The following is a 23519-nucleotide window of genomic DNA, read 5'->3' on the forward strand; positions in this document are numbered from 1 at the left end:
AACCTGATCACCCTGTAACCTCCCCAGCGCTTAGAACAGTGCTTTGCACATAGTAAGCGCTTAATAAATGCCATTATTATTATTATTATTATTATGGAGAGGGGGACGAGGGGGAGGTCCTTCTGACTCCCACCCCCGTGCTCTATTCACTAGGCCACACTGCTTTTAATTTGTGGGCTGGGAACGTATTTACCAACTCAACTGTACTGCACTCTCCCAACTGCTCATTACAGTACTCTGCACACAGTAAGCGCTGATTGATAAGTATACGCGCTTGCATATACAAAACCCGAACATTCCCAGGTTACCAAATTTCAAAAAAAAAAAGAAAATCACAGCCACCTAGCCGAAAGATATACACCTCCAACCCAACCCCTGACTCTGCCTTTCTTTAGTGAGATTAATCCTAACTCATATACCCAGTTCAGTGACGGTAAGAGCCAGTCTGACAGTGGTAAATGGCGACAGTCCTGCCATCCTCTCTATGTGTATTTCAGAAGAGACACAAAACTTATTACTCTATTTATTTATTTATTTTACTTGCACATTTCTATCCTATTTATTTTATTTTGTTGGTATGTTTGGTTCTGTTCTCTGTCTCCCCCTTTTAGACTGTGAGCCCACTGTTGGGTAGGGACTGTCTCTGTGTGTTGCCAATTTGTACTTCCCAAGCGCTTAGTACAGTGCTCTGCACATAGTAAGCGCTCAATAAATACGATTGATTGATTAGAAGAAAGCCAGTGCCCATCTGAAAGTATGACTGGGAATGATGGATGAATCGTGTATCTAAATCTTCAGGCTGTTAAAAGAACCATCTTAGACCATATGAACTACTTTCTGGAAGAGGCCGAGGGAAGTCTTGCCTCCCAGTTTGGGATTAAAAAAAAAACCCCCACGGTGTGACCTTTCCCCCACTGGGATAATGAAAAGTATTTTTGAGTAACTGTGCTCCCCCGGAAGCTTTCATTTTCTATTTTCTACTTTGCAGCCACAGCAGCAGCACTGACAACTGAAGGTAGTCCTTTGAGAGTGTGATCACACAGGAAGTAGAATATTTTACTTTGCCCGCGCCAGCGAGTAGGGATACACAGGCATTTCTGCAGCACAAATGTGCGAATTAAAAACAAAACAAAACGGCAACATCTAACTTTTAAAAAAAGGGAAAATTGCCCAAATATTCTCTTGACCGCAACAAACGTTGGAAATAACTACAGGGGACTTATTCCTGAGCTGTTAACTTGGAAAAGGAGAAATCATGGCAAAAAGTTAACTTAACAAATGGTATGCTGTCTGAAACAGTGTAATGAAACATGCAAAGTCAATATTGACATTTTCAAGGGGTTTCAGTCTCATTTATTCTTTATGAGAAGGAACGTTTTGGAAGTGTCAATCATCACACAAACATATGTCGCCAAGGTTATTTTAAATTAATTTTAGAGTATATCTTGGGCTTTACTAAAGGAATGGGGTCTGACGTCAGAGTAGTTTCATTTCTTCCTGCTGCCTCAAAAGTAGTTCGTTTCATTCCTTATACTTCAGAACTATAAACTGAAGGGTGCATGAGCACTTTAGAGATTATACAGCAACTTCTAGGTAATGGGGATAATACATAGTCTGCATCTTCATAATCGCCTTCACAATTATCTCCATATACTGGGATTCTTCAAATTTCTTTTTCAGAAATAAAACTTGGATATATTCTCTAGACCCACAGATATTAATATTAATACAAACAATAATAATAATAATAATTATGGTATTTTCATTCATTCATATTTATTGAGCGCTTACTGTGTGCAGAGCACTGTACTAAGCGCTTGGGAAGAACAAGTCGGCAACATCTAGAGATAGTCCCTACCAAACGACGGGCTCACAGTCTAGACGGGGGAGACGGACAACAAAACAAAACATGTGGACAGTTGTCAAGTCATCAGAATAAATACAAGTAAAGCTAGATTCATTCATTCATTTGTATTTACTGAGCGCTTACTGTGCGCAGAGCACTGTACTAAGCGCTTGGGAAGTCCAAGTCGGCAACATATAGCGACGGTCCCTACCCAATGACGGGCTCACAGTCTAGAAGGGGGAGACGGACAACAAAACATGTGGACAGGTGTCAGGTCGTCAGAATAAATAGAAATAAAGCTAGATAGACATCATTAACAAAATAAATAGAAAATATGTCCAAGTAAAATAGAGTAATAAATCTGTACAAACATATGTACAGGTGCTGTGGGGAGGGGGATGACAACAGGCAACAGACGGGGGATTCGTTCATTCAATCGTATTTATTCATTCATTCATTCATTCAATCGTATTTATTGAGCGCTTACTGTGTGCCGAGCACTGTACTAAGCACTTGGGAAGTACAAGTCGGCAACATAGAGAGACGGTCCCTACCCGACAGCGGGCTCACAGTCTAGAAGGGGGAGACAGACAACAAAACAAAACATATTAACAAACTAAGTGCTTACTATGTTCCAGGCTCTGTACTAAGCACTGGGGTGGATACAAGCAAATCGGGTTGGGCACAGTCTCTGTCCCGTGTGGGGATCACAGTCTCAATCCCCCTTTTACAGATGAGGTAACTGAGGCCCAGAGAAGTGAAGCGACTTCAATCGCATTTATTGAGCACTTACTGTATGCACAGCACTGTACTAAGCACTTGGAAAGTATAATTTGGCAACGAATAGAGACAATCCCTGCCCAACAACGGGCTCACAGTCTTGACTTGCCCAAGGTCACACGGCAGACACGTGGCAGAGCTGGGATTCGAACCTATGACTTTCTGAGTCCCAGGCCCGTGCTCTCTCGACTACGCCACGATGCTTCTCAGATAAAGAAAACTGAAGGAAGGGGAAAAAGCGGTCATGGGTTCAAATCCCGGCTCTGCCAATTGTCAGCCGTGTGACTTTGGGCACGTCACTTCACTTCTCTGTGCCTTGGTGACCTCATCTGTAAAATGGGGATGAAGACTGTGAACCCCCCTGGGGACAACCTGATCACCTTGTAACCCCCCCAGCGCTTAGAACCGTGCTTTGCACATAGTAAGTGCTTAATAAATGCCATTATTATTATTGTTATTAATAATAACAATAGTAGTACAATAATTATTGTATTAAGTGCTTACTATCTGCCAAGCACTGGGATAAATACAAGGTAATCGGGTTGTCCCACGGGGGGCTCACAGTCTTAATCCCCATGTGACAGATGAGGTAACTGAGGCACAGGGAAGTTAAGTGGCTCGCCCAAGGTCACACAGCAGACAAGTGGTGGAGCTGGGATTGGAACCCGCATCCTCTGACGCCCAAGCCTGGGCTCTTTCCACTAAGCCACGCTGCTGCTTCCTGTCCTCTCCCCCTTTTAGACTGTGAGCCCACTGTTGGGTAGGGACCGTCTCTATATGTTGCCAACTTGGACTTCCCAAGCGCTTAGTACAGTGCTCTGCACACAGTAAGCGCTCAATAAATGCGACTGACTGATTGATTGATTGATCAGCCGGTTTTTTTCCCTAACTCAGACTCTGGGCTGCCATCCCGCGGATTGATCGTGATAGCCAAGGGTTACCTGACAGAGGCAGTGCCACGATGCTGCCTTGTGGAAAACACAACCTTTATTCTACCCAAAGTCAATACGGAGAGCAGCTGCTATGAAAAGGTCAATACCAAGAACTTAAAATCAAATGATGTGAAAAAGTTGCTTGTTTTGCCTTTGGGGCTATTTATGGTGTGGCGTTCCACCTCTCTATTATCCCAGTCTGTTTTTGGAAAAATGCTCAAAGGAACAACATTGGAATTGGGCACGGACTTGGACTGGGCCTAAAATGGATTTGTAGATCTTGGTATCCTGGGTTTGGACACCACTCAATCAGTGGAATTTATTGAGCACTTACTGTACGCAGAGCACAATACTAATTGTTTAACCACATAAGCTTGGGGAAGTCACTTAACTTTTCCTTGACTCAGTTACCTCACCTATAAATTGGGATTTAAGACTGTGAGCACCATGTGGGATATAGACTGTGTCCAACCTGATTAACTTTATCTACCCCAGTGCTTAGTATTCATTCATTCATTCATTCAATTCTATGTATTGAGTGCTTACTGTGTGCAGAGCACTGTACTAAGCATTTGGGAAAGTATAATACCTGCCTATAATGCCCTTACAGTCTAGAGCGGGAGACAGACATTAATATAAATAAATTACAGATATGTAAATAAGTGCTGTGCCTGATACATACTAAGCGCTTACCAAATACCACATTAATAATAATAATTATACACACATATACATTTAAAAAAAACATGGTTAGAGGTTGCTTATCCTCCAATGGATGTCGGACAGCGTTTCCTAACTTTGGTAGGAAGCAAGAATGGGAGTGAACTGATGTCAGGTCCTTCTTAAAACCACTTGATGTCTTGATTAGGCAGTCGGTCTTCAGCCAACCCCCCTTGTTCATTCATTCATTCAATCGTATTTATTGAGCGCTTACTGTGGGCAGAGCACTGTACTAAGCTCTTGGGAAGTCCAAGTCGGCAACATATAGAGAGGTCCCTACCCAACAACGGGCTCACAGTCTAGAAGGAGGAGAAAAATACCAAATACCACATTAATAATAATTATTATACACACATATACATTTAAAAAAAACATGGTTAGAGGTTGCTTATCCTCCAATGGATGTCGGACAGCGTTTCCTAACTTTGGTAGGAAGCAAGAATGGGAGTGAACTGATGCCAGGTCCTTCTTAAAACCACTTGATGTCTTGATTAGGCAGCTGGTCTTCAGCCAACCCCCCTTGTTCATTCATTCATTCAATCGTATTTATTGAGCGCTTACTGTGTGCAGAGCACCGTCCTAAGCTCTTGGGAAGTCCAAGTCGGCAACATATAGAGAGGTCCCTACCCAACGACGGGCTCACAGTCTAGAAGGAGGAGAAAAAAAACAAACGTCCTTTGAGCCGGAATCGAACCAGCGACCTACGGACCGCAAGGCAACCACTACAGTCCTCCGCTCTACCAGTTGAGCTATCGATGGAATCTGCACCACTTGCACATAGAGGACACCAGAATGATTTCTTCGGGAAGCAGCGTGGCCTAGGGGATAAAGCACCAGTCTGGGAGTTGGAAAGACCTTGTCTGCTCTGTGACCTGGGGCAAGTCACTTCCTTGATGCCTCATTCATTCATTTAATCGTATTTATTGAGCGCTTACTGTGTGCAGAGCACTGTACTAATCGCTTGGGAAGTACAAGTTGGCAGCATATAGAGACGGTCCCTACCCAACAGTGGGCTCACAGTCTAAAGGGGGAGACAGAGAACAAAACAAAACATATTAACAAAATAAGTAGAATAAATATGTACAAGTAAAACAGAGTAATAAATACGTACAAACATATATACATATATACAGGTGCTGTGGGGAAAGGAAGGAGGTAAGTAAGGGGCAGGGATGGAGAGGGGGAAGAGGGGGAGAGGAAGGAGGGGGCTCACAGGAGAGTCGGGGGGAAGACAGGGTTTGGGTGGGAAGATGAGAAGTTCTGTTTGTGTCACCCGATCTAAACAATAAACTAACAAAATCATAAACTAAGCAGCAAGCGACCCATGGGAAAGATGAGGAGAACACCACACACAAGCAATATTAAATAGAATTCTACACTTTCACTCCAAAATGAACTTTTTAATACGCTTACCAAAACTGCCCAGTTGTTTGTATGGCCACTTCTAAAAAGCCTCAGTTCCCTATCTGTAAAATGGGGGTTAGGACTGTGAACCTCATGTGGGACATGGACTGCGTCCAACCCGATTACCTTGTATCTACTCCAGTGCTTAAAACAGTGTCTGGCACACAGAAAGGGCTTAATGGATACCATTAAAAAAAAAAATGGGCTTGGGAAGGATTGAGATAGCTGCCAGGTGAGAATGTTGAGAATGTGACCTGTCTCAGCAACCACTGAAACCTTCAGTCGGTCTTTTGGGGATTGAGAGATTGTAGCCAAAATGATCTACAGCACCCCTTCTAAGAGACCTGATGCCAGAGGAATCCTCGGGGTCTTAGGCCCCTCATCCTCATACAAAGGGATGATTTCACCCCATCCTCACCTTCAGAAACAGGTTTTTCTTTAAGGCCGCAATGACTCCCGGATCGAACGGGTGGTCTCACTGAACGTAGGAATCCTAGCTTATCCTGGGGAGGTGGGGATGGCCCCAGAGACGGCCCCTTATCCCAAGTGGAATGGCAATGACACGGGCTACCAGGTCTCAAATGCACCGATTTCCTGGAGCTGGAATGCTCCCAACTTCGGTCAGTCATCCTCGACGTCTAATCGGACTGCCGATAAAACCCCCCTAGACAGGATGTTCTTCACCCAAGTCTAGAATGTCTTGCGCTTGCCAGCCTTTCCTGTTAGGTGGTAAGTTCCCTGAACACAGGGTCGGCGTCTCTTACTCAACTGTGCTTGCCCAAGTGCTTAGCACAGTGCTTTACACACAGTAGGTGCTCCAGCGATCGACCGAAGGAGCGGTCCACTGATATTGGAACTGGGGGACCAAACTGAAGTAGTTACAGACAAGGGCAGGGACATGACACTCCAGTCTGGGCAGGAGTCTTGGATATGACGTACAAGGCTGCTGAAGGGAACTGGAAAGTCCCCTCCTCTTCACTCTGTCTCCCAAATCCCAAGGTAACTCTGACCGCTTCTGGATTCCTGGGGAACCGGCTCCCTCTCCCTTCCTCGGCTATGCACTTGGATCTGTGAGTTTGGGGCATTTGGCATTCATCCCACCCTCAACCCCACGGGACTTGCGGAAATATCTAGAAATTGTATCTTACAAATTATTTATTTAGGTCTGTCTTCCCCTCTAGACTGTAAGCTTGCTTTGGGGAGTGAACGTATCTACCGACTGGGTTGTACTGTACTATCCCAAGTATTTAATACAGTGCTTTGCACAGAGGAAGCGCTTAATAATTACCACTGACTGACTGAACTTGAAGTCCATTTGATTCAATTAGACCTTCTAACAACGTACCCAGCGGGGGCCCTAAAGTGACCGTAGAGAAGATAGAACGGGAGTCGGCAGAGGTTTCCCAAGTGCTTAGAGTCCCCCAGAGGTGGGGAACTACAGAAGCTGTTAGGAATCATCATCATCAATCGTATTTATTGAACGCTTACTTTGTGCAGAGCACTGTACTAAGCGCTTGGGAAGTACAAATTGGCAACATATAGAGACAGTCCCTACCCAACAGTGGGCTCAGTTCTCAGATCCACCCTATATATTTTTTCATCTCCAAATTACTTAGTGCATTTTCCAAGACTTCAGCAGTAACTCCTCTTGGGCTCAGAAACACACAACACTAGGCATACCCGCGGTATTTGCCAATTAAGCATCTTACGTCTGATTAGTTTTTAACTGACCTAACTGACCTTGTGAAATAACCAAGAAACTTGGCCCTGTGCTAGTCACCTTTTGAATGTTAACAAATTAAAGTGAAATGACTCTAATAACGCGTAACCAAATACAGCCTGATCCCTGTTTTTGTCATTAACGATGAAGGAAAGAAATAGTATGCTTCCATAGGAACCCTAGTTTGGTTATCGATTTCAAACCTTAATTCCAAAATTGGGCTACTAAGAAACAGAGTAGTTTAACTTTAGTGTCAGATTCTCATATATGAGGGCAGAGTTTGATGCAAGTTAAGTACAATGCTCCGCACACAGTAAGCGCTCAAGGAATACGACTTAATGCAATAGAAGTCGTAATCCAGAACGCGTTTGATGCCGTTCCCCATGCACGTGGCCCCAAAGCCCCAACACTGTGGCTAAGCTCTTCGGGTATTTCAATTCCTTACAGCTCCTACTCAGTCTTCCAGTTCTCTCGCCCTCCTTCTCTGCATCCCCTTCCTCCTGTCTCTTCAGTCCCTACACACTCATCTACCTTCCCCACCACAATCCTACTCAAAAACAGCTCCAGGCCTTTGGCCAGGCAGAGGAAAAGGGGGTGGAAATGGGGATAGAAAGGGGGAAGAGGGGGAGCAGAGGGTGGGAAGGGCGGGAGAAGAGGCCTCAGTAATAAACAGTGGCCTTGGCTATAGCTGACTTTAAAAATTTAAAGTTTGAAAATAGAAAAAAGCTAGGTGGCTTACAAGGGTTGGACCAGCATGGCCAAGATGGGGATATCTGTTAAGCACATGCTGTGTGCCAAGCACTCTGTTAGGTGCTGGGGTAGATACAGGATATTCAGAGGAACACAGTCCCTGTCCCAACAGGGGCTCGCGATTGAAGTGGGAAGAAGAACAGGTGTTTAGTCCCCATCTTCCAGATGAGGAACCTGAGGCACAGAGTTTAGTGATTTGCCTGGAAGTCCCACAGAAGGCAGGTTCTAATCCCAGTGTCCCCGGACTCCTCATCTTTTGCTCTTGACATTAAACCATGCTGCTTCTCCCAGCAGGAGAGGAATGTGAGGGAGCAACTAACGGCAGCTGTGTTGAGCTGCTTTCTTTTTAGGAAAAAATACAAAAGTCGCAGAGAGAAGGAAGGGAAATGAGTCGAGTGCGGGATGCGGAGGAGAGGAGATTCAGTAGGAAATGGGAGGCAGGTCTAAAGGAGGGAAAGGAGTGAATTTACATTAACATGAATCCCATTTTGTAGCAGATACCTCTACAGGAAAATGAGTCCCGCCACCACACACATACCTCAGGGCAGAACCATATTTTCAAGGATCTTAACCACAGTGAATTGTGAGGTGCACCTATATATCAAAAGTCAAAATCTCCTCAATGTTGTCCACCAGATAGCCTTGCAGTGCCGGGAACTGCACTGTGTCCACTGTCTGCTTGGAAGATTACTTCAAGACTTTGTACAACCAGGTCTCTATAATGCAGAGTTGGATTCTTGCAGAACCCATGTTATGGAAACCTCACAATGGAGAACAAAACCCATGTCTGATGTCCCATTCGTGTGTATTAATGATGGTATTTATTAAGCACTTACTGTGTACAAAGCACTGCTCTAAGCTCTGGGAAAGAATACACAGATAGAATTGGACATGGTCCCTAGGCACGAAGGGAGACGGACCAACATTTCTTTAAATGCCACACCAAACTTTCCCAAACAGACGCATGTTGTTGGAAGAAGTCAGTCCCAACATCTACGGTTCCCAACATCTACAGTTACGTACTACATAACACGCAGAGTCAAAACCCACATTCTGCAAGAGCTGAGTGGACATCGATGAGCCGAAATTTCCTCTCTTGACCTTGCCGAACAAGAATTTCCCATCTATCTCAATCTCGTCTCTAAATTAATTCCCAAAAGCCACTAGTCGTTTTTCTTCATGCTACTATCAAGCTGCACAAATTTAAGAGGCGACATCTGGAATTTGTTTTTCCAAAACTGTCAAAAAAAAAATCCATCAATCTAGGGTATTTATTGAGCGCGTACTGCGTGTACAGCAGTAAACGCTTGGGAAAGTATAATACAATAGTTAAGTCACGTGATCCCTGCCCACAAGGGGCTTGCAGTCTATAGGGGAAGACAGACGTTAAAATAGATTAGGGATAGGGAAATAGAGGAGCATAAGAATATTTACATAACTATCGTGGGGCCGGGGTGAGAATCAACATAGTGGAGAAGCAAAAACAATACAGAGTTGAGGGCAGATAGGGGAAATAAAGGACGTGGTCTGGGAAAATTTCTTCGAAATGTGATTTTAGGAGGGTTTGGAAGGTCAGGATAGTGGTGAAATGTCTGATATTAACGGGACAGAAAGTTCCAGGCCTGAGGGAGACCCCGAGCAAGTATGAGGCAGGGAATGAGTCTACCAACTCTGCTATATTGTACTCACCCAATCACTCAGTACGGTGCTCTGCACGTAGTAAGCGCTCAATAAATATGACTGACTGGAGGTACAGAGAGTGGGCTGGTGTTAGAGAATGGAGTGTGTGGGATGGAAGCAGCGTGGCTCAGTGGAAAGAGCACGGGCTTTGGAGTCAGAGGTCATGGGTTCAAACCCCAGCTCTGCCACTTGTCAGCTGTGTGGCTTTGAGCAAGTCATTTAACTTCTCTGCGCCTCAGCTACCTCATCTATAAAATGGGGATTAAGCCTGTGAGGCCCCCCGTGGGACAACTTGATCACCTTGTAACCTCCCCAGTGCTTAGAACTGTGCTTTGCACATAGTAAGCGCTTAATAAATGCTATTAGTAGTAGTAGGAGGAGGAGGAAACCAGCAAAAGTCAGAAAGGAAGGAAAGAAACTGATAGAGTGCCTTAAAGCCGAGGTTGAGGAGTTTCTGTGTGGTGATGGATGGGTAACCACTGGAGGCTTATGGGGAGTGTGGAATAATAATAATAATGATGATGATGGCATTTATTAAGCGCTTACTATGTGCAAAGCACTGTTCTAAGCGCTGGGGAGGTTACAAAGTGATCAGGTTGTCCCACGGGGAGCTCACAGTCTTAATCCCCATTTTACAGATGAGGTAACTGAGGCCCAGAGAAGTTAAGTGACTTGCCCAAAGTCACACAGCTAACTGGCGGAGCTGGGATTTGAACCCACGACCTCTGACTCCAAAGCCCGTGCTCTTTTCCACTGAGCCACGCTGCTGAACATTTTGTCAGAGAAATCGTCCGAGCAGCGGAGGAAAGTATGGGCCGGAGAATCAATCCATCATATTTTAGACTGTGAGCCCACTGTTGGGTAGGGACTGTCTCTATATGTTGCCAATTTGTACTTCCCAAGCGCTTAGCACAGTGCTCTGCACATAGTAAGCGCTCAATAAATACGATTGATGATGATTTATTGAGAGTCTACTGTGTGCAGAGCACTGTACTAAGCACTTGGGAAGAGCAGAGTACAACAGAGAAAGGAGGCAGGGATGCAGTAGTTGAGGCGGGATGTAAGTGCTTGGATCAGCACGGTTAGCAGTCTGGATGGAAAGGAAGGGGCAGATTCCACAGATGTTGTGAAAGCAGAACACCGGACTGAAGGTGTGAGTTGAATGAGAGAGAGAGAAACTGAGGGCAATGCCCTGGTTTTGGGGCTGGTGAGAGGGAGAAGATGACGGAGTTGTCTATAGGGATGGGAAACTCAGGGGGGAGGGCACGGTCTGGGTGTAATTCTACTTATTTATATTGATGCCTGTTTACTTGTTTTGATATCTGTCTCCCCCCTTCTAGACTGTAAGCCCGTTACGGGCAGGGATTGTCTCTATTTCTGAATTGTACTGTCCAAGCAATTAGTACAGTGCTCCGCACTCAGTAAGTACTCAATAAATACAACTGAATGAATGAGGACATGCTTAATTTTGAGAGGTCAGTGGGACATCCCAGCAGAGATGCCCTGAAGGCAGGGGGAAATCTGAAACTGCAGACAAGGAGAGAGGCCACGGCTAGAGATACTGACTAGGGCTACAGCACTCTAGGTCCCCTCTAAACTGCAACCTTGTTGTGGGCAGGGAATGCGCCTGTTGCCTTTTTATAATGTACTCTCCCAAGTGCTTAGTACAGCGCTCTGTACACAGTAAGCACTCAATAAATACGACTGACTGACAGTAGGAAACCTAGGCATAAACTATCCCGCTTCCTTCTCTCCAGATTAATAATTCAATTTCCTTTCCCTATGGTAATCATCTCCGTGGCTGTATTTTGAATTCTCTCCCATTCCTCACCTCTGTAAGCAGTGAACCTATTTGTACATATTACTGTTTGTACATATTTATTACTCTGTTTATTTATTTATTTTACTTGTACATATCTATTCTATTTATTTGATTTTGTTAGTATGTTTGGTTTCGTTCTCTGTCTCCCCCTTTTAGACTGTGAGCCCACTGTTGGGTAGGGACTGTCTCTATATGTTGCCAATTTGTACTTCCCAAGCGCTTAGTACGGTGCTCTGCACATAGTAAGCGCTCAATAAATACGATTGGTGATGATGATGATGACTGTCTCTATATGTTGCCAATTTGTACTTCCCAAGCGCTTAGTACGGTGCTCTGCACATAGTAAGCGCTCAATACGATTGATGATGATGATGATGAGCCTGCAGTAGACGCACACTCGAATACCAACGCGCCCACTCTCAAATAAATGTGTCCTCTTCTCCCATCACAGGGAGGTGGCATCCCTGCAACTCTTAGCATTAAGGAAAAGTTGCATTGAACTACTCACTATATTCGACACCGGGCACGTAAGCACGGAGTGTTTCTTCTAACACCGCAATGTCTTGTATCCAGACAAGCCTGTGCTGTTGGATGAACATTCCCTAAAAGCATTCCAGCCAAAATGCCGAGTGAAAACGAGCTGCCTCGAGGATTCCTTTTCCAGTTCTTACGGGCCATACTCATCCTACTGCAAACTCTTGGCTCTGTTGCTTTTTTATGTACTATTACGTACCACGCTGGCTTTTACATAACATTTCGTTGTAGATATGTTCAGCAGGTGGCCCGTTATTCCCCTCGATTTTCTGACAGCACCTAGCGCTGGCGCTCCAACCGGTTGTGTGTCCCCGTAACGGTAACTTTAATTTTCCTTCCTGAAGGCCGTGTGGTAAAAAAGTTTTATAAAATGCTACACCGCACCCGTTTCCTCTCAATCAAGCCGGTCCATCGTCCCGTTTCAGGAGGGGAAAACTGGTTTAAAATGGAATTTCTCAAGCTGGTGTGGTGACGCCTACTAGGTGGACGGAGAAGGATTTCAACAGGGATTTACAGAGATAACCCCAGCTCCCATTTTCTTTTGGTTTGGTTGGTTGTTTGTGGTACCTGTATATATGTTTGTACATATTTATTACTCTATTTATTTAACTTGTACATATCTATTCTATTTATTTTATTTTGTTAGTATGTTTGGTTTTGTTCTCTGTCTCCCCCTTTTAGACTGTGAGCCCACTGTTGGGTAGGGACTGTCTCTATATGTTGCCAATTTGTACTTCCCAAGCGCTTAGTACAGTGCTCTGCACATAGTAAGCGCTCAATAAATACGATTGATTGATTGATTGATGCTGCTATGTACCAGATGATACATAGGGAAGCAGCATGGCTCGGTGGAAAGAGTCCGGACTTTGGAGTCAGAGGTCATGGGTTCAAATCCCGGCTCCGCCAATTGTCAGCTGTGTGACTTTGGGCCAGTCAACTTCTCTGCGCCTCAGTTACCTCATCTGTAAAATGGGGATTAAGACTGTGAGCCCCCCATGGGACAACCTGATCACCTTGTAACCTCCCCAGTGCTTAGAACAGTGTAATGAACATAGTAAGCGCTTAATAAATGCCATCATCATCATCACCTTGTAACTTCCCCAGAGCTTAGAACAGTGCTTAGCACGTAGTAAGCGCTTAAAAAATGCCATCATTATTATTACCACATGATCTGAATGAATCTTGAGCTAGACCAAGCTAAACCTGTCAGATTCACACCTTTAACTAGATAATGGTCCGAATCACAATCTGTTTAGAAGCTTTGGTTATAACTGTATAATCCTTCAACTGTCAATGGTCATAATCAATCAATAAATGGCGTTTCATTCATTCAATCGTATATGTTGAGCACTTCCTATAATAATAATAATAATAATAATAATAATGGCATTTATTAAGTGCTTACTATGTGCAAAGCACTGTTCTAAGCACTGGGGAGGTTACAAGGTTATCAGGTTGTCCACGCAGGGCTCACAGTCTTCATCCCCATTTTACAGACGAGGTAACTGAGGCACAGAGAAGTTAAGTGCCTTGCCCAAAGTCACACAGCTGACAGCTGGCGGAGCCGGGATTTGAACCCACGACCTCTGACTCCAAAGCCCGGGATCTTTTCCACTGAGCCACGCTGCTTCTCACACTGAACTGAGTGCTTGGGAGAGTGCGCTTCAGCAATAAACAGTCACATTCCCTGCCCACAACAGGCTTACAGTCTAGAGTAGGGGAGACACACATCAATACAAATAAATACAATTACAGATATGTAGATAAGTGCTGTGGGCCTGGGGGAGGGAGGGAGGGGTGAGAAGAGCAAAGGGAGCAGGTCGGGGCGAAGCAGAAGGGAGTGGGAGATGAGGAAAAGTGGGGACTAATTATTGATTGTGCAAAGCAGTGTACTAAGCGCTTGGGAAAAAAAGACTAGTGTCTAGTTGGTAGAGATGATCCCTACACTCCAGAGAGGGAGAAGGACATTAAAATAAATTACAGACTGAGGCTATATACCTGAGTGCTGTGGGGCTGAGGGTGAGGTGACTATCAAGGGTGGGGTGATGCAGAGGAGAGGGGTGACAGGGAAAATGAGGGTTTATAGTCAGGGGCTTAGTAATAATAATAATAAAGGCATTTATTAAGTGCTTACTATGTGCAAAGCACTGTTCTAAGCGCTGGGGGGGATACAAGGTGATCAGGTTGTCCCACTTGGGGCTCACAGTCTTCATCTCCATTTTAGAAGCTAAGTAACTGGCCCAAAGTCACACAGCTGACAATTGGCAGAGCTGGAATTCAAACCCATGACCTGTGACTCCAAAGCCCGGGCTCTTTCCACTGAGCCACGCTGCTTCTCTAGTAGGGGAAGGTCTCTTGGATATAAGAGGATAGATAAGGTAGATATAAGAGGTAGGATATAATACTCCCAAAATTCCCTATTGATAAGCACTTTCCTTCTTTGGAGGAACAATCCAAGACAATCTTGTCAGGGTTTGTACCAAGACAATCTTATCAGGGTTTGTAAGTCATCAAAGGAACTATCCCCTCTTTCATAAGATCTATAACCTCGTGTCAAATTTAGGCCTTCTGTCTGAAATAACATGGGGCGGCATGGGCTAGTGAAAACAGCATCAGACTGGGTATCGGAGTGCCAGGTTTTAGTTCCAGCTCTGCCACTGGCCTGGTGTGTAACGTTGGGAAGATCAGTTTCCTCATCCATAAAATGGGGTGAAGATACCTGCATTTCCTACCTCTTAGATCGTGAGCCGTCTGCGGGTCAGGGACTGTGTACAATCTGTTATTGTGTAACCCCAACGCTTATCACACTGCATTGGCATCTGGTCAATGCTTGATAATTGCCACCATTAAATATGTGCTACTTTCCCCAATCCCTTCTCTCAAAGCTGATATGAAAGATTTGGAATCACATCTAGTCAGTACTCATGGCAAATCAGGGGAAATAAGGGCTAACTAATGCAACGCTCAGAGAATAGTCTTTAATCAGTGTGATTTGCTATCCAACCAGCCTCTGCCATCCAGTCCCACTCATGGCACACTCTTGCCTTTCAGGCAGCCCAATCAATCAATCAACTGATCATATTTATTGAGTGCTGACCATGTGCAGACCACTGTACTAAGCACTTTTCTCTTCAATCGTATTTATTGAGCGCTTACTGTGTGCAGAGCACTGTACTAAGCGCTTGGGAAGTACAAGTTGGCAACATATAGAGATGGTCCCTACCCAACAGCGGACTCACAGTCTAGAAGGGGGAGACAGAGAACAAAACAAAACATATTAACAAAATAAAATAGAATATGTACAAATAAAATAAATACAGCAATAGGAGAGTACAATATAAAAGAGTTGGTATTTAATACAACTCGTCATTCTCACAGCAGCAAATTTTCTAGAATTCCAAGATTTCTTTTTGTTATGCAAATTATCAACTGTTAAGGATGTGTCTTGCATAATACTCCACAGGGAACATATTTGGATTTTTTTTTTTATCAGAGACATGCACACAGGAATATTATTCCTTAATTTGCACAGGGCAACATTCCATTCTAGGTACAATCAGCTGCTAACTAAAACCAGCATGGTTATTGGGGCTTTTTCATGCTGTTAAAAGATTCCTGACATTTCACCTGGTCACCCATCTTAAAGGCTAATTCTGTTTCCTGTTTTGGTTTTTAAAGTAGGTGAACCCATTCTACGCTGGCCCTATTTACCTATTCTGAACAGCTCACAACTGTTTCATTGCTCACTCTTGCTGTTAAGGACATATTGACTTGCTGCCTGCTCTGCTGTTTAATTCATTTATGCCGAGAGTCAGGCATGAACACAGAATTTTAAATGTGACATTTGCAGGCTTTTGGGTCACTGGAAGTCCTGCCGACGCGAGTCAGTTCCCCACTCCCAAACTGGACTCGGTTTCTCAACTTAATGTTCTGAACACGGATATTCTCCTAAAAGGTGTCTATTTTCCCTTTAGTTTTTCAGTCTGTTAGTAGTTTTATTTGGAGGAACATTTCCTGTAATAATAATAATAATAATAATAATAATAATAATAATGGCATTTATTAAGCGCTTACTATGTGCAAAGCCACCGTAGGCGCCAAAGTTCTCAAACAAAGCCCACTCTTTAAAACTTACAAGTGGCATTAACCTAGAAAGCTGTTTAAATGACAACAAAAATATTCCGATTGGCAAAGAGATTTGAAAGGGCCTATAATAATCATTAACACCCATAAGGGAGACTAAAAAACCGACACTTAATTTGGGCTGATCTAGAAGGGTTTGAAATCAGCTAGTAATAAACGGCTAAAGCTACAGCGTACATGCCAGGTAAAATTATTAGCATCTGGCCCAGTGGGGTGGCTGTTAAGTAGAGCCAAAATCACAGTGCAACTCTCAGTAAACTCTAGTGACATTGCTTTTTCTGTGAAAAGATCTATAGGGAAAGCCTGTTAGAGCTATTATAATTGGAAAGGCAAAAATTGCCAGCAACGCATCCAAAATTATACTTTATTGGGATCAACAATGTGGCAGAAGTGAAGACGGAGGGGGAACAAAAATGTTTTCTTCACTCGGTTCCACAGAAAAATTACAGCATAATGATTGTCTTAATCATTTTTCCTTGACACCTCAAAATGGAAGTTTGGAGAAAAATTAATTTTGCTTTGAAATACATACAAAGGATAAAATTGTTGTGGTCGCACCCTATATTTTAATGAGAATTCTGGTGCCGCACAGCAATAGTCTTGCAGTATTATGCCTTAAGTGAGGGTTTTTAAACACTCCCCTGCAGTCTGAATCGGCATGTACTGTCCCTGAATATCTTTAAAGCTATACAGCACGCTGATTCCGCAAAGTCCAACAAAAGCAATACATTTTCAAGATGAAAATAACATGTTCATTACAAAAACAAAAGCATAAAATAGGCGACAAACCTGGTGTATTATCTGAGCTACTGGAAGCTGTTCGGCGTATTTTAATGGTTCAGTTGGCATCTCTTCCTTCTGGTCTTTCTTGTGACTGGAAAATAAAAACAAATTTTAAAGCGTGTTCACTGACTCTACCAACTTCTCAAATCCTCCCCATCTCACAAGCCCATAACTTGGGCATTATCCTTACTTCATCTTTCCCATCTTCCCCTTCTAGACTGTGAGCCCACTGTTGGGTAGGGACTGCCTCTATATGTTGCCAACTTGTACTTCCCAAGCGCTTAGTACAGTGCTCCGCACCCAGTAAGCGCTTGATAAATACGATTGATTGACTGATTGACCTGTATATTCAGTCTGCCATAAACCCTGTTAGTTCTACCTTCACAACATCACTAAAATCCACCCTTTCCTCTCCATCCAAACTACTATTCATTCATTCATTCAATCACATTTATTGAGCGCTTACTGTGCGCAGAGCACTGTACTAAGCGCTTGGGAAGTCAAGAGAAGCAACATGGCGCAGTCGAAAGAGCTTGGGCGTTGGAGTCAGAGGTCATGGGTTCAAATCCCGGCTCCACCAATTGTCAGCTGTGTGACTTTGGGCAAGTCACTTCACTCCTCTGGGCCTCAATTACCGCATCTGTAAAATGGGGATGAAGACTGTGAGCCCCCGCCATGGGACAACCTGATCACCTTGTAACCTCCCCAGCGCTTAGTACAGTGCTTTGCACATAGTAAGCGCTTAATAAATGCCATCGTTATTAAATGCCATCGTTACAAGTTGGCAACATATAGAGACGGTCCCTACCCAACAGCGGGCTCACAGTCTAGAAGGGGGAGACAGACAACAAAACAAAACATTAACAAAATAAAATAAATAGAATATGCACAAGTAAAATAAATAAATAAAGTAATAAATATGTACAAATATATATACATATATACAGGTGCTGTGGGGAGGGGGAGAAGAAGGAGGGAGCTCAGTCTGGAAAGGCCTACTAGCCCACTGATCATTCAGATTTACTGAGTGCTTACTGAGTGCAGAGCACTGTATTAAGCGTTTGGGAGGGTACAATATAACATAAACAAACATTCACTGTCCACAGCAAGCTTACAGACTAGAGGGAGAGACAGACAGTAATATAAATAAATAAATTACGGATAAGTACATAAGTGCCGTGGGGCTGGGAGGGGGGATGAATAAAGGGGAGCAAGTCAGGGCGACACAGAAGGGAGTGGGAGAAGAGGAAAGGAGCGGTTGCAGGAGATGTGCCTTAGATAAAGCTTTGAAAATGGGGAGAGTAATTGTCTCTTGGATTTGAGGAGGGAGGGCGTCCCAGGCTGGGGCAGGATGTGGGTGAGGAGTTGGCGGCAAGACAGACAAAATTGAAGCACGGTGAGAAGGTTAGCATTAGAGGAGAAAATTGTACGGGCTAGGTTGTGGTAGGAGAGTAGTGAGGTGAGGTAGGAGGGGCCGAGGTGAGTGACTGCTTTATAGCCAACGGCGAGGAGTTTTTGTTTGATGCAGAGGTGGAGGGGCAACCACTGGAGTTTCTTCAGAAGTGGGGAAGCATGTCCCGAAGGATTTTGTAGAAAAATGATCCGGGCCGCAGACTGAAGTATGGACTGCAGGAGAGACAGGAGGCCGGGAGGTCAGCAAGGAGGTTGATAAAAGTAATCAAGGCAGAATAGGATGAGTATTTGTATTAACGTGGTAGCAGTCTGGATGAAGGAAAGGGCAGCTTTTAGTGATGCTGTGAAGGTGGAATCGACAGGGTTTAGTTATGGACTGAGTATGTCGACTGAATGAGAGAGGGGAGTCAAGGATAACGTCAAGGTTATGGGCTTGTGAGACAGGAAGGAGGGTGGTGCCGTCTACAGTGATGGGAAAGTGAGGGGGAGGACAGGATTTTTAGGGGGGAAAGAGGAGGAGCTTTGTTTTGGATATGTTAAGCTTGAGGTGATGGGAGGACATCAAAGTAGAGACGTCTCGAAGACAGGAGGAAATGCGAGATTTCAGAAAGGGAGAGAGATCGTGCCTCAGTATCAATCAATAGTACTTATTAAACACTTGGCATGCACAGCCCAGTATTAAGTACTTGGTAAAGTACAACAGAGGTGATAGTCACAGTCCCTGCCCACAATGAGTTTACGGATTAGAGAAGTCTCAACAGCTGTCCCTTGACCATATCCTCTCTTGGCCTCTTCATTCATTAATTGCGATATTTCTTAACTATGTGCCAGGCACTGTACTAAGCTCTGGGGCAGTTACAAGGCAACTGGGTTGGACATAGTCCCTGGCCCACACGGGGCTCAGCCTTAACCCCCATTTTCCAGATGATGGAACTGAGGCAGAGAGGGGTTAAGTGACTTGCCCAAGGTCACACAGCAGACAAGCGGCAGAGCTGGGATTAGAACCCAGGTCCTTTTGTCTCCTATCCACTATGCCATTCTTCCCATCGTGAAAGCTCTAGTACAACCACATTTTCTCCAAAAGACCTTCCCTACTAACTCCCTCATTTTCCCACCCTATTCACCCTCCCCTCCCCTTAAATACTTTGATATTCACTTTATTCCCAGCCCCACAGATCCTTATGTTCTGCCAGTTCCACTGCCTGTAATTTAACGTTTCTCTCGGCCCTTTTGGGTGGAAAAGCTCCTTAAGAGCAGGGATCTTGACTCTTGAATATTGATCTTGCACGTAGTACGCACTTGAATACTACTACTGACTGGCTGATTGAAAGAACCATATAATCCTAGGATGGTGTCCCCGGATAGTCCCCCAAGCCCCACCACGATCTGAGTGAGGCTCATGCCAGGGATGCCCAAAACTGTGGCCAATTGGCCAGGGAATTAGGAAGCCCAACTCTTTGCATAAGCAGCAGACTACTCTCTGCTGGAAGTTTTAGGCCATGGATTTGGGAAGCAGGATATAACAAACCCTCCCGTCCCCCCCAGGATAGAGAAGCAGAGTGGCTTAGTGGAAAGAGCAGGGGCTTGGGAGTCAGAGGTCGTGGGTTCTAATCCCGGTTCTGCCACTTATCAGCTGTGTGACTTTGGGCAAGTCGCTTCACTTCTCTGTTCCTCAGTTACCTCATCTGTAAATTGGGGATTAAGACTGTGAGCCCTACGCAGGACAACCTGATTACCTTGTATCAACCCCAGTGCTTAGAATACTGCTTTGCACATAGTAAGTGCTTAACAAATAACAAATCATTATTATTATTATTATTATTATTATTATGTCCTCATCTCAGTGTGGCTTTACTTTGATAAGTTTACACTTACACTGTGGGTTAGCATTAAGGGAAGTTTTAAAGGTATAGCAGCAATAGTGATTTTTTTCTAAAAAATCAACACGACATAAGGATTAATGTAACAGCTTTCACATCTGATTGGGAAGATATACAAAACAGAAACTAACACTTTTTTTTCTTTCAGTGAACTGACTGCTGACACCCCTGAAAAAAAGGTACAGTCAGTTCTTTCATAATGTGTGTTTTCTCTTGGCGCCTGGGAATCAGGGAAGGTTCTTCTGACAACATGCATCTACTCAGAACGTGACGTGACAGAAGAAACAGTTGTGCCTGCGGGATCAGCCACCGCACACAATAATAATAAGAGTTGGGGTATACATTAAGGACTTATGACGTGCCAAGCCCTGTACTAAATGTTCAAGTGAATAGAATAATAACAATAATGGCATTTATTAAGCACTTACTATGTGCAAAGCACCATTCTAAGCGCTGGGGAGGTTACAAGGTGATCAGGTTTTCCCCTGGGGGGCTCACAGTCTTAATCCCCATTTTACAGATGAAGTAACTGAGGCACAGAGAAGTTAAGTGATTTGCCCAAAGTCACACAGCTGTCAAGTGGCAGAGCTGGGATTAATGGCATTTATTAAGTGCATTTATTAAGCGGTCAATTAATACGATTGAATGATGATACTGCTGCTGCTGATGATTACCTCCTTCCCCTCCCCACAGCACCTGTTTATATGTATATATGTTTGTACGTATTTATTACTCTATTATTTTATTTGTACATATTTATTCTATTCATTTTATTTTCTTAATATGTTTTGTTTTGTTGTCTGTCTCCCCCTTCAAGACTGTGAGCCCGCTGTTGGGTAGGGACCGTCTCTATATGTTGCCAACTTGGACTTCCCAAGTGCTTAGTACAGTGCTCTGCACACAGTAAGCGCTCAATAAATGCGATTGAATGAATGAATGAACTCCAAAGCCCATGCTCTTTCCACTGAGCCATACTGTTTCTCAATCATACAATCATATCAATAATAATAATAATGATGACATTTGTTAAGCGCTCACTATGTGCAAAGCACTGTTCTAAGCACCGGAGCACTGTCAATCATATTTATTGAGTGCAGTGCACTGTACTAAGCAGTTGGGAGAGTACAACATTGTTGGTAGACACATTCCCTGCCCATCAGACACAGTCCACGCCCTGTTTGGGGCTCACAGTCTCAGTGGGAGGGTGAAAAGATACTGAATCTCTATTTTAAAAACAGAAAATTGAGGCATAGGGAAGTTGAGATTTGCCCAAGGTCACATGGCAAGCAAGGGGTGGAGCCAGGATTACAATTCAATCAATCAATCAATCAATTGTATTTATTGAGCGCTTACTATGTGCAGAGCACTGTACTAAGCGCTTGGGAAGTACAAATTGGCAACATATAGAGACAGTCCCTACCCAACAGTGGGCTCACAGTCTAAAAGGGGTCCTCGGGCTTGTACCTTTCCACTGTACCATGTTGGTTCTCTTGTACTGACTGTACCACAAATATTCATTCATTCATTCTTCAGGGTAGAGGTATGGATGGAGAGGAAAGGGCGGATCTTGGCAATGTATTCCTTATCAGTCAATCAATGGTATTTACTGACTGCTGGAGAGTACGATAAAAGAGAATTGATAAACATATTCCCTTCCCACAATCAGTGTACAGCATAGAGACAGACAGACATTGATATAGATAAGTGAATTATGACGACAGGGTGAATATAAGGACTCGAAGGGTACATATACAAGCACATAGATGATGCAGAAGGGAGAGGGGGTTGGAGAAAGAGGGCTTAATTGGAGAAGTCCTCTTGGAGGAGATGTAACTTTAGTAAGGCTTTCAAAGCGTATTCATTCATTCATTCAATCGTATTTATTGAGCGCTTCCTGTGTGCACAGCACTGTACTAAGCGCTTGGGAAGTACAAGTTGGCAACATATAGAGACGGTCCCTACCCAACAGAGGGCTCAAGGTTTAGAAGGGGGAGACAGGGAACAAAACAAAACATATTAACAAAATAAAATAGAATAAATATGTACAAGTAAAATAAAAAATGGAGTAATAAATACGTACAAACATATATACATATATACAGGTGCTGTGGGGAGGGGAAGGAGGTAAAGTGGGGGAGTGGGAGGGGGCTCATTCATTCATTCAATCGTACTTATTGAGTGCTTACTGCGTGCAGAGCACTGCACCAAGTGCTTGGGAAGCACAAGTTGGCAACACATAGAGACGGTCCCTACACCCAGTGGAAAGAGCACAGGCCTGAAAGTTTGAAGAATCTGTGCTCTTAATCCCTCTCTGCCACTTGTCTGCTGTGTGAACTGGGGCAAGTCACTTCACTTCTCTGTGCCTCAGTTATCTCATCTATAAAATGGGGATTAGAACTGGAAGGCCCATGTGGGACAGGGATTGTGTCCAACCTGATTACCTTGCATCCACCCCAGCGTTTCACCTGTCTACATGTTTTGTTTTGTTGTCTGTCTCCCCCTTCTAGACTTTGAGCCCACTGTTGGGTAGGGACAGTCTCTATATGTTGCCGACTTGTACTTCCCAAGCGCTTAGTACAGTGCTCTGCGCACAGTAAGCGCTCAATAAATACGATTGAATGAATGAATGAATGTTGGGTAGGGACCGTCTCTATATGTTGCCGACTTGTACTTCCCAAGCGCTTAGTACAGTGCTCTGCGCACAGTAAGTGTTCAATAAATACTATTGAATGAATGAATGAATGTTGGGTAGGGACCGTCTCTATATGTTGCCGACTTGTACTTCCCAAGCGCTTAGTACAGTGCTCTGCACACAGTAAGTGCTCAATAAATATGATTGAATGAATGAATGAATAGTGCCTGGCACACAGTAAGTGCTTTACCAAATACCATTAAACAACATTACCTTTGATTTTCCTTCGTTCACATATGCGAAGTTTACCACATGCAGGAATCCAAACCGAAAATGAAATGCTGGCCTATTCTATAACATAATTTAAAGCTATTCCCTAGACTTTTAGACTGTGAGCCCACTGTTGGGTAGGGACTGTCTCTATATGTTGCCAACTTGTACTTCCCAAGCGCTTAGTACAGTGCTCTGCACACAGTAAGC

General features: G+C 44.0%; 1 protein-coding gene across 1 annotated transcript in view; it reads right to left on the reverse strand.

Moving 5' to 3' along the window:
* The window catches only part of PIGK (phosphatidylinositol glycan anchor biosynthesis class K), a gene marked incomplete at its 5' end in the record, with an annotated part of 161340 nt that overhangs the window by 40268 nt on the left and 97553 nt on the right, over positions 1 to 23519 (reverse strand). Inside the window, one exon of the mRNA XM_038745610.1 lies at positions 17121 to 17205. Within this exon, the coding sequence (XP_038601538.1) occupies positions 17121 to 17205 (85 nt within the window). The remainder of the gene's footprint in view (positions 1 to 17120; positions 17206 to 23519) is intronic.

The sequence above is a fragment of the Tachyglossus aculeatus genome, chromosome 4, assembly GCF_015852505.1.
Source record: "Tachyglossus aculeatus isolate mTacAcu1 chromosome 4, mTacAcu1.pri, whole genome shotgun sequence".
NCBI classification, from domain to species: Eukaryota; Metazoa; Chordata; class Mammalia; order Monotremata; family Tachyglossidae; genus Tachyglossus; species Tachyglossus aculeatus.